We start from the raw sequence: 12135 nt of genomic DNA, 5'->3' as shown, positions 1-12135 counted from the left end.
AGAAAGTTCCGGATTTTGTTTCTTACAAATCGTCGCCAGGAATTTCCGAATTTATTTAAAAATCTACTAACGCCAAATAATTGTTTGAACTCCCTCTTCTAATTAATAAACAAATAATCTTCTCATTTACGAAATAATGTTTTTTTTTATGAAAAATATTTTAACTCACTACTCTCTTACAGTACATTTAACTTTCTACCTAAAACATTAAAAAATCTAATTATCGTTAATATTATGTTCCGATTTTTAAGGAAAACAGAATCCAAACACCAAAGTAAGGTATGAAAATCTCTCCACGTGGCTGTAGTACATCTAATTTTTATACGAGACCATCCAAAAAATTTAATTAACGGTATTACATTTATCTGAAATTCTCTTTTTCTTTTACTATTTATACAAACATCCGGAACAATCTATTATATAAACTTTTCAATTGTGTTCATACCTAAAAATTATTGCGATGTTTTGAAACGTAAAATAAAGGTTAATCAATTTTTAATAACTTATAGTTGTTTTTTTTATATCAAGATAACCGACAGACCGACTGACAGACAAAACGCAAAAACAATGTGGCTTTGATCCTTTTTAAATAATATCTATTAGAACTCAGTGCACCAATGTCTATGAACCCTCGTTAAATATCTCGTGTAAATAAAGACAATTTTTTTTATGGTACCGGTACTAGCCTATTGTGAGGTAATGGAATTTTTTTTTTTGACGTCATATGAATGGACTCTTTAAATGTAATGTTAAAAGAACGCACTCGGTGCACCAATGTCTATTAACCCTCGAAAAAATTGCTTGTATTAAATAAAACATATTTTAGTCTAACTAAGCCGTGTGACGTAGTGTTTTTTTTTCCTTTGACGTCACATGGAATGAATTCTTTAAATGAAATGCTAAAAGAACGCACTCGGTGCACCAATGTCTATGAACACTCGAGAAATGGCTCGTGTTGATAAAGGTGATTTTTAGTCTAGCTAGGATTTGTGACGTAGTGTGACGTAGTGTTTTTTTTTCCTCTGACGTTATATGGAATTAATTCTTCAAATGAAATGAAAAAAGAACTCGGTATAGTAATGTTTATTAAGCCTCGTTATGTGACTCGCGTTTAAAAAAGGAATGATATCTTGATTTAGATCTAATCTAGATTTTTTAAACTAGATCTAGATTTTTATTACAGTATATCTAGATCTGGATTCATATTCTAATTAAAATTATTTTAGAGTCTAGATCTAGAATTTCTAGATCTAGTTTAGACTAAAATAGACTAGATTAAGATGTAGAATTTCAATTTCTAAACTTAAAGTGCTAAAAGAACGCACTCGGTGCACCAATGTCTATGAACACTCGATAAAAGGCTCGTAATGATGAAGGCGATTTTTATTCTAGCTAGGCCGTGTGACGTAGTGTTTTTTTTCCTTTGACGTCATATGGAATGAATTCTTTAAATGAAATGCTTAAAGAACGCACTCGGTGCACCAAAGTCTATGAACACTCGATAAATGGCTCTTATAGATGAAGGCGATTTTTAGTCTAGCTAGGCCGTGTGACGTAGTGTTTTTTTTTCCCTCTGACGTTATATGGAATTAATTCTTCAAATGAAATGAAAAAAGAACTCGGTATAGTAATGTTTATTAAGCCTCGTTATGTGACTCGCGTTTAAAAAAGGAATGATATCTTGATTTAGATCTAATCTAGATTTTTTAAACTAGATCTAGATTTTTATTACAGTATATCTAGATCTGGATTCATATTCTAATTAAAATTATTTTAGAGTCTAGATCTAGAATTTCTAGATCTAGTTTAGACTAAAATAGACTAGATTAAGATGTAGAATTTCAATTTCTAAACTTAAAGTGTAAAAAAAAAGTGTAGATTTTCATTTCCAAACGTTTTGATCAATATTGTAATGTTTTAATATACTAAAACTAATCTACTATTTTTTTATTAAATTTAAATTTAAATTTACGGCAAATGAATCTTTGAAACATTATTACTTTTGACCATCGGATGGCTGCCTGGTCGTGCGGTTTGCGCGCTGGACTGTCGTTCAGATTTATGGATGGCCCAGGGTTCAAACCCTGCCCGCTCCCATCCCCCGTCGTCCTGCGGGAGGTTTGGAGGTTTATCTTCAACTCTGAAGGAACATCCGAAACGTGTAAAACATTTTACATCAAAATTAAATCACCTCTTGAATATTATTTGCGAATATGCAGATCCGACAGGGATCCGACTTCGACGGTGTAACACAAACTCTCTTTGTAATCTTGTTTTTTTTTATTAACGCGAAACGAATAAGTGTTTAAAAGTAATATAAAAACACATACATATTCCTATTTCAATCGATTTTGTTTTATTTGTTCTGTATTGTTTTATTTCCATATTGAGATGTGCATCAAGCAATAAATCAATGAATCCTTGCTCAAATTCTGCTTCTATTAATTTATCACTATATCGCTTCCTCCGTCGCTGTCATTCAGCTGGCTTTCTTTTAGAACCTTTCTATCAATGTCTCATTCAAACAGCCTTCCTTCATCTCTCCCTCAAAGTACAATCTAATCTGTCGCCAGCCCATTGAACTGAAACATAGGCCTACAATAAGCCATAGCATCCCACAGCATATCCCACAGCATATTTCACAGCATATGTAGCCACAGCATATGTAGCCACAACATCACAAGGATAAAATGATAGGTAGCTAAAGCCTGAAAGAAGACACAGGAATAAGATGACATGTAAACATATCAAAACAAATGCAGTTGATCTCCACCCCCCCCCCCGCCCCGTCAATACACCGATCTTTCCCTTCCTGTAAACATCACAATGTCAGTGACAGCAGCTGGAGTAGTGAACTAATCACTTCTTCACCATTTCCCCACCTTGGTAACAGCAGCACCTTTAGGAGACACATCGCTAGAAACATCATTCTTACCAGCAGGTAACTCTAGAACACGCAGGGTCATTCGGTACTCGTCAATACAGCCAACAGGAAAAGGTGGGAAGAAGTCAACGGATAGACGATCTGTTACCCAACAGTCTTGGCCTCAATGTTTTTCTTACTTCCTCATTAGAATGAAGCCTGCACTGCGTTCCTACATCAAAAAAAGATTTTGTGAAAGAAAAAAAAAATAACACCTCTGCTTTCCCGTTTCCAAAAAAACAAAATCTAGCAAGTTGGTTTAAGTAAACGTAGAGAGGACGTTATAGTCAAAGATCATTTCATTCTACGCAGGATTCCAAGATGCAGAAGAGATATATACAGAAAAGAAATATTCTATTCGCACTGAGCAGAGATTGTAAAGGTTTTATCCTCCTAGTTCCTATAGGCCCACTAGACATATTCTATATTATTTCATACTGTTATTTACTCTACTAAACTATTCTATGCTATATTATTCTATATCAAACAATACTATACTATTCTATATTATTCTGTACTATACTCTTCTTATGATTCAACTATTTGGTTCTGTACTATATTATGCTAAACTGGTACTAAACTATTCTGTACTATTATAAATTATGCTACACCATTATATACAACTGTATAACATTGTGTACTATACTGTGGCATTTTACGTCCCGAGAGACAAATTATTCCCTTTTCATCTTCTAGTGTGACTAAAGAAGCTAATCTACTACATTCCAGTATTATGATAACGTTAGTGTACTACACATTACTATACCTTTATACTCTTGTTTGTTTATAACTAAAGCCTTTCAAGGCTGAAATTTAACTTGGTTAGAATGGTATCTGGACTCTAAATAAAAAGGACTTCCTAATGACACCAGATTGTGTTTGATGAGCCAGGTAGGTAACGAGCGCATTTAGACATGAGATCGAGTCTTGGAGTACAGCACGTGAGCCCACTCTCGGTAAAACTTCACACAGTTAAAAATACACAACAGGTTTTGTAATAAAGCTGATATATACGTTTTACGTAGCCACCTCTCCCCTTCACATTTCCCTCCTGCTGGTTCCTGCCAGAAGACGCGAACAGAAAGTTTTGTAGTCAAAAGGAAAAAGGAAGAGGGAAGTTACCGAGAGAGAGAAAACATTCTTTCTTAAAATAAACTTGAATCTTGAGAAGACACCAACAATGTCCAGACAAATAATCAACTGGTCGCCTTGTGAAAGTTTGTTTTGTTATTTGAAATGTCTACATAGTACACCTATCTTAGAAGTGTTATACCCAGGTGGGGGCTATTCACTCTTCTCTCCACACCAACACTGTCAAAGTATTATATGGCTTTGTCGTTCTACCCACCTCGACCGCTTCTCCTTCTGGTAACCTCCCTTCTGGCCAAATTAACTCCATCAAACTTAACAAACAACATCTATAAATATCCGTGTTTATTTGATGAAGGATTATTAGTGGATGAAACGATGTCACACATGTTCCTTTCATTAAGTTCTGTCTTGTCGGTTCAGGAGAGGGGGAGGGGATGGTTTGAAAGAAGGATGAAAGTCAACATATCAACATAATAAGTCTCTGAAGTGTCCACAAACATCAACATATTAAGTCGCTGAAGTGTCTATGCATCTATTGCTGTATGTGTGTGTGTGTGGGGGGGGGGTCGCGGCAGTGTGGTGGATTGTAAAAAGGGGTCGCCGAGCCTAAAAGGTTGAGAACCGCTGCTCTAAAGTGTCCACAAACATCAACATATCAACATAATAAGTCTTTGAAGTGTCCACAAACATCAACATATTAACATAATAAGTCTCTGAAGTGTCCACAAACATCAACATATCAACGTAATAAATCTCTGAAGTGTCCACAAACATCAACATATCAACATAATAAGTCTCTGAAGTGTCCACAAACATCAACATATCAACATAATAAGTCTCTGAAGTGTCCACAAACATCAACATATCAACATAATAAGTCTCTGAAGTGTCCACAAACATCAACATATCAACGTAATAAGTCTCTGAAGTGTCCACAAACATCAACATATCAACATAATAAGTCTCTGAAGTGTCCACAAACATCAACATATCAACGTAATAAGTTTCTGAAGTCTCCACAAACATCAACATATCAACGTAATAAGTTTCTGAAGTCTCCACAAACATCAACATATCAACATAATAAGTCTCTGAACTGTCCACAAACATCAACATATCAACATAATAAGTCTCTAAAGCAGGGGTTCTCAACCTGTGGGTCGCGACCCCCTTGGGGTTCGATTGACGATTTGCCAGGGGTCGCCAAAGGCCATCGAAAAAATGGATTGTTATTGTCTAAGCATCTATTGCTGTATGTGTGTGGGGGGGGGAGGGGTCGCGGCAGAGTGGTGGATTGTAAAAAGGGGTCGCCGAGCATGAAAGGTTGAGAACCGCTGCTCTAAAGTGTCCACAAACATCAACATATCAACGTAATAAGTCTCTGAAGTGTCCACAAACATCAACATATCAACGTAATAAGTCTCTGAAGTGTCCACAAACATCAACAAAGTCTCTGAAGTGTCCACAAACATCAACGAAGTCTCTGAAGTGTACACAAACATCAACAGAGTTGATATCAAGAAACCAGCACGAGAAAAAAAGACAAATAAGAAAATACAAAAAAATACTTTAAAAACAAATCTACAAAGATTCTTTAAGGGAAATCAACCACATAATTACTGCGTGGGAAACGTGGTCAAGAGGCTAAGTAAGTACGCTTGAACCTGGCTTGGCTCGAGGTTCGACACCCAACTCGAGTATAGTTGTATTTACTAAGCGCCTAAAGGCAGCACTGAAAACCTTCTCCCAGATACCCCCTCCTCCCACTAGTCCACAAATGAGATTGGACCATAGTGCTATGAGCATGAGCATGTTATAAGCATGAAAGTAGCGCTTTATAAAAGCTAAAATTATTATACCTTTCAATACTTCAAGGCTTATTTACTCTTTGTCTGTATAAAAATAAATGTAATTAATATAAGGTTTCAAAAACTAGTGATTATTGTAATTGTCATGCCAAAATCAAACTAGCGAGAGATCATGTGATCAGACTGACAACAGCTTTAGGCTCCAGGCTTGAAGTAAGCAGACCAGCACTACCTAGATCTCATTGCTTACTTCCTGTCATTGGACTGTGTTGACTAACGTGGTCAACCTTTGTGCTGTAAATAATCCCTCAACATGACCATACAAAAAGAACTTGGTTCATTAAATGTCATTGCCTCGTATCATTGTGTCCACAATCTAAAAGCACAATGTCCCACGACCAGCCAACCAGCTACAAAGAAACTATTCTCGCCATTCTCGCGTCTACAAGAAACTTGTAGCAATACACAGTGAGATGATATCAGCGAAACGTCTTCAGACAAAATTCATGGAATCGAAGGGGTTGGGAAATTCATTGGTTCTCAAACACTACTAATCCGACCCTGAACAAATACAACAAGGGTTGAATATATTCGCAAAATCTGCTCATGCAGTCCTTAGCATCTGTCTCAAACAGCGTTTTAGTCTTTAGAGTCTGTCTCATATAGCATTCTAGACTTTAGAGTCTGTCTCATACAGCATTCTAGTCTTTAGAGTCTGTCTCATGCAGCATTCTAGTCTTTAGAGTCTGTCTCATACAGCATTCTAGTCTTTAGAGTCTGTCTCAAACAGCGTTTTAGTCTTTAGAGTCTGTCTCATACAGCATTCTAGTCTTTAGCATCTGTCTCATACAGTGTTTTAGTCCTTAGAGTCTGTCTCATACAGAGGTTTATTCTTCTCTTTTTTGTGTGTGCCGCTTTTCCACTTTGCTGGCTTTGTTTTTTACAGAAAAATCTACTCAAACCTTGAATATTTTGTAATGGATTGCGCGCGAGTATGTTTCCTAGGTGATGTTAAAGAGAGGTTAAGCGATAAGTTGGTGGCTATTTAGTGAGGATGATGAAATTACAAAAGGGTTTAACGTAATGCAAATGTGAAAAGATAGACTAGAGACATGAAAAAGTCAAGACGTGTATGTTTGAATTGGAGTTTCTTGAAATATCAGTTTATTTTAATACTATCAGATCTTAATGAAACTTGTGTATAGTCAATCAATGTTCAATAGCAAGAACTTGTTTTCTCAGAAGTAATATAAACAAAAATGTTGAAAATTTACCAGAAGTGTCATAACCTCTAACCTCTGCTCATTTTTTAGCGGCCCCCGAAAGGGGAAAAGACGCTATTAGTTTTGTGCGAAATGTCTGTCCGTCCGTCCCGTTTAGATCTCGTAAACTAAAAAAGATAGTGAAAATCCGACATCACAACATTTTAGACCATTCAAAGTTCTGATGCAACGGCAAATTTTTTTTTTCTGAAAGCGAAAAATCTAATTTTTAAAATCAGTTATGCAAGCAGTTTTTTTTAAGAGAAAAAGCTAATTAGTATGCATTATAAGTTAGACCTAAATTAAAACGAATACTAATCTTGTAAACTTCATTTTCGTGTTTATTTTTTTATTAACATTATATATTTTTTTTGTTTTTTTTTTTGTTTTTTTTTATTAGCATTCGAATAAGAGATGAGCCTTTTCAAAACAATTACATCAATTATAAGACTTCAGTTAGGCCAGGAGAGGCGCGGTAGTTGAGCGGTAACGCGCTTGGCTTCCGAACCGTGGGTCCCGGGTTCGAATCCTGGTGAACACTGGGATTTTCAACTTTGGAATCTTTGGGCGCCTCTGAGTCCACCCAGCTCTAATGGGTACCTGACATTGGTTGAGGAAAAGTAAAGGCGGTTGGTAGTTGTGCTGGCTACATGATACCCTCGTTAACCGTAGGCCACAAAAACAGATGAACTTTACATCATCTGCCCTATAGACCACAAGGTCTGAAAGGGGAACTAGTTAGGCCAGGTTCACATCTAAGTTTACATTCACTTTCACCTATCCTTTGATCTGCTGGACCGTTAGGGCACTACACAAGATCTGTCAACCTTCTTTCTCCATTCTTATCTCTCATTTGTCTTTGATATAATTTCATTCGGATGTTCTTTCTGAAAATATTGAAGTCTGCCTGGATGGACCACTTTGGGGGCCGATTTTGAGTTTGTGTTTCCACACAAACTGTCTTTGTAACCTTGTTTAGATCTTAATATTACTCCTAGAGCGGATCCGCGAGACTGAACATTAAGGAAAAGAGAACGCTTTTGTTTGTCAAGAATTGTGTATACAAGACTTTAGTAAACCAAATAATTTTAGCCATATTTCATTTCTATGTATTGGTCAAAGACCTATAGATTGAAATTGTTCGCAGCTTAAAAGTTTGCTCATAAAAGAAACAATTTATCAAAAGTAACAAGTTTATCAAGTGATACAAAACAAATTGCTGGACACACATTTCTAATTAAGTAGTATTATTTCCTCATCGAGACTAATTGTCTTAGTAATTTGCATTTTTATGAGCAATATGACAATAAAATTTAAATCCCAATAACAACGGGCGACCCCGCGAGCCATCAGACATTACGACAAATATTATGACAGACATTATGTCACAGACAATGAGGGCACACACACGAGGAAACAGACACTATGACACTGACAAATACATGTATAAAACACATTCACAAAAGTCACCCAGAATTATCCAATTCTCATCATGATCAACTTTGCAGGACTCACTGAGACTGGCATCCCATCTTTAATTTGTGTACAGTTAATTTAATGATCTATATAGGTAAGGTCCGTCTCTTATATACTTCTAAAATACAGCATAGCCTTACATTTCTGAACATTGAATGCTAAATGTAAATGACTAACATTAGTTTAATTTGATCACCCCCACTAAAGAAAGGCAATAATCCTAGGGAGTTTTGATGTTCAATTTCCATTCCAATTAAAAAAAAAAGTAAATCTAAAGTCAGTAAATTACAGAAGGGAGTAGCTCAAAATGTGTTTTCAGTACACCCCCCCCCTCTCTCCTTTTCCAATAATAAACTGAAGGATAACTAGTCACCAGACTCTATAACCGTAGCCATAGGGAGTGGGTCAGGTTCATGTTAAAATACCCATTGCATTCAAACCAAAGCTAAGCTACAGCCATTTCATTCAATGAGTGTAGCCCAAATGGGATTTGTCATTAGCTCTTTCTTCCCGCCTTCCAATAAAAAAAAAAAACTAAAGCAAAACTAGAGTTACCTTTGTGGAGCCTAGCAATGGAGTTTTTCTGCAAGTTGGTGGAACCACTTAATAAGATAGATTTACGAGAAGTTAAGCAAAAGATTTAAAGAAAAACAACTAAAGCAAACTATTGTCACTTGAGGGTCTATCCTATCCCAAAAAAAAAAATTCACACACTGATTTGTTTTTGTCTACTAGTAGCTCCATTTACAAAGTGCATTGAATAGAAATATTTGACCTACAGTTTAGTCAATAGAAGAGTAGCAGAATATTGTACCGTAGACACCTCAGAATGTACATTTTTTAAAGTTTCAACTACAGGAAATAATGTTTAGCTCCGTCCCGTACCCCGCTCCCCCATAGCTCCTAGCTGACAAGGCAGGGGGGGGGGGACTCAAGAAAGAGACCGCTTCAAAGTACGTCCAAAACAAAATGAAGGGACTAGAAATAATGAAAAGGAATTACGTGTGTATATATGTATATGATGCATGTGTGTGTGTGTGTGTGTGCAAAGGAACCCCCCTGCCCAAATAATTCTGGCTACGCCCATGTCATGAGTGTTAGTGTTCTATTTAGTATCTACATAGTATCTATATAGTGTCTAGTAAATATGAATCAAGTCTATCCTCAAAAATAGAGCGTACATGTATACAAAAATACAAATGTCTATCCCCCAAGCTAAATCTGATCTAAATACAGACTAAATCTGAAGCTCTACACTAATAGTTTGTGACAAGACATTCAGAAAGAAAATCGATCTTCCCTATTAATTTCAACCCTAAAAAAAGTTAATCCGATTTAGAACCCAACAAAATAATATTAGATTTTCCAAACCAAGTTCAAAGTTCGCTGTAACACAGTTGTTAAAGTAGTCTCTTCAAGTTGGTATTGATGTAGTGAATCTATCTATCTATCTATAGTATACCTATCTATAGTCTATCTATCTATCTATTGTATATCTATCTATCTATCTATTGTATCATGGGCGTAGCCAGGATTTTTTTCGGGGGGGGGGGGTTGTTCTACCCAGCCCGCCCCCCCCCCCTTCGCGAAAAAAATGTATATGTATGTATGTGTGTGTGTGTACATAATTTGTATTACATTCTGACCCTTCATTCTTTCGGAAGACGTTTATTGTGCCCTAAAATAGGTTCTTCCTGGAGTTAGTGAAAAAAATTGTAGACACCCCGAATTTGTCAGCAAAGGGGTCTAAGGGAGCGCTATCAACTCCCCCAGCGCGGGGCGAAGCCAAGCACTATTTCTGGTATTGAAAGCCAACAAAATACATATTCTGAGGTATCTACAGTGCATTTTCCTGCTATTAAAAAGTTTTATTTCAAAAACCTAATGTGCTATTCGTGCCGTTCGGCGCATTTTCCGTCAAGATGCTTCCACAAAAATCTGTCACTGGTAATGTCTGAAGCCTCTTCCCATCTGCTCTGAGGACCTCCATAAATGTGTAGCGCCCAGTTGTACTAGGATGTCATCGCAACTCTTATTATGCGTAATTCATTTTGTCGGAGAACATGTTCCGCAAACCTCATGCGACGCTCTGTCACAATCTTAATAAGGGGTCGACTCCCAGTTCGGCATAGGATTTCCTTGATTTAGACCCGATCTCTATAACTGACTCCTAAAATCTGTCTAAGCCATCTTTTTTAAGCCACATTTAGTGTTTTTCAATTTCGGCAGATGACTATTCACTGCTCCTTATTAATGGAGCCCCGCCACTGGTAGAAATGTGTAAACTCACTTGAATACGCTTTTGGAATTAGGTGACTGTAGTTTGCTTTAGATTTTATAAGGACGTTTTATCGTCAAAATCATCTGTTGGGGGTTTTAAACTTAAAAATGTCTTGAGTTTTTTTTTTTAATTCAAAACCCCATTAAGCTACAGTCATAGAATTTGGAAACTGTAGTTTGCTTTAGAATACTATATGAAGATAGAGGTTTTCCACCTCAAAACGCTCTGTAAGGAGATTTTAAACTCAAAACCATCTGGAGGGGTTTTAAACTTTAAAAAAAAATCATCTGTAGGAGAGGTGTTTAAACTCAAAACCCCCAATTGGCTTGGCTACGATTTAATAATTTTAGTGTGTAATTTGCTTTTTTTATATTGAAGAGGTATTTTTTAGCATCAAGCCACTCTGAAGGAGGGTTTAAACTCAAAAAAAACTTTTGGCAACGCTCATAGCATTTTGAGTGTGTAATTTGCTTTTTTTTTTTTACATTGAAGATGTATTTTTTTAGCTTCAAACTCCGCTGGAGAGAAGTTTAAACTCAAAACCCCTTTGACTACACTCATAGAATTTTAAGTGTATGTTTTTGATATTAAAGGGGCATTTTTTACCTTCAAACCCCGCTGTAGGGGGGATTAAATTAAAAACTGAGTCAAAACCCATTTAGCTACGCTCATGGAATTTTGAGTGTGTAATTTGCTTTTTGAAGAGGGGGTTTATCGTAAATTTTAGAGGGAGTTTTAAAATCAAATACTTAATTAACTGTGCTCTTCGAATTTGGGGATGGTCGTTTGCATTTTATTTTTGGTTTTGATATATAGAAGAGGGGGATTTAACTACTAAGACCCCTAGTAGGGGGTTTAAAGTCAAACCCCCCTGATAGGGGGTTTTAAACTCAAAAACCCTTAACTGTGCTGGGGCAAGTGATGGTTTAAGGTTTTTAAAATCTCACCTAAAATAACCAAAATCAAAGCAAAAAATCAGTCACTAAATTCCGTAAGGGGGGGGATATCATTTCGGGGGGGGGTTGAAACCCAAACCTCCCCCTGGCTACGCCCATGTATTGTATATCTATCTATCTATCTATCTATCTATCTATCTATCTATCCTATATCTATCCACCCATCCTCTTTCGCTCTCTCTCTCTCTCAATGAACATATGAAGTTTGAAGTCAATGAACATATGAAGTTTGAAGTCAATGAACATATGAAGTTTGAAGTCAATGAACATATGAAGTTTGAAGTCAATGAACATATGAAGTTTGAAGTCAATGAACATATGAAGTTTGAAGTCAATG

General features: G+C 36.4%; 2 protein-coding genes across 4 annotated transcripts in view; both read right to left on the bottom strand.

Moving 5' to 3' along the window:
- LOC106065464 (neuronal acetylcholine receptor subunit alpha-10-like) overlaps positions 1-12135 on the bottom strand; it is a 223828-nt gene that overhangs the window by 42643 nt on the left and 169050 nt on the right. The window contains exon 3 of one of the 3 annotated variants that reach the window (XM_056019656.1): positions 2936-3095. The exons of the other annotated variants lie outside the window; for them this stretch is intronic. The gene's annotated coding sequence lies outside the window, so the exon portion shown is untranslated. The remainder of the gene's footprint in view (positions 1-2935; positions 3096-12135) is intronic. 3 annotated transcript variants of the gene reach the window in all.
- On the bottom strand, positions 2702-7129 carry LOC129924656 (uncharacterized). Its single transcript, XM_056021125.1, has 4 exons — positions 7120-7129; positions 5372-5498; positions 4662-5111; positions 2702-2708 (listed from the first exon to the last, which is right to left on the bottom strand). Exons 1-4 carry the CDS (start codon positions 7127-7129, stop codon positions 2702-2704), a joined length of 594 nt encoding a protein of 197 aa, XP_055877100.1.

This window comes from Biomphalaria glabrata, chromosome 2, assembly GCF_947242115.1.
Source record: "Biomphalaria glabrata chromosome 2, xgBioGlab47.1, whole genome shotgun sequence".
NCBI lineage: Eukaryota > Metazoa > Mollusca > Gastropoda > Planorbidae > Biomphalaria > Biomphalaria glabrata.
Note: the sequence above shows the minus strand (reverse complement) of the source record. Positions and strands in the feature narration are given on the sequence as shown.

Excerpts from the sequence above, each read along its gene's own strand:
- LOC129924656 (XM_056021125.1), bottom strand. Across the intron at positions 5,112-5,371 it reads TATTACGTTGATATGTTGAT|TTCAGAGACTTATTATGTTG; the intron begins GTTTGTGGACAC and ends GTTTGTGGACAG.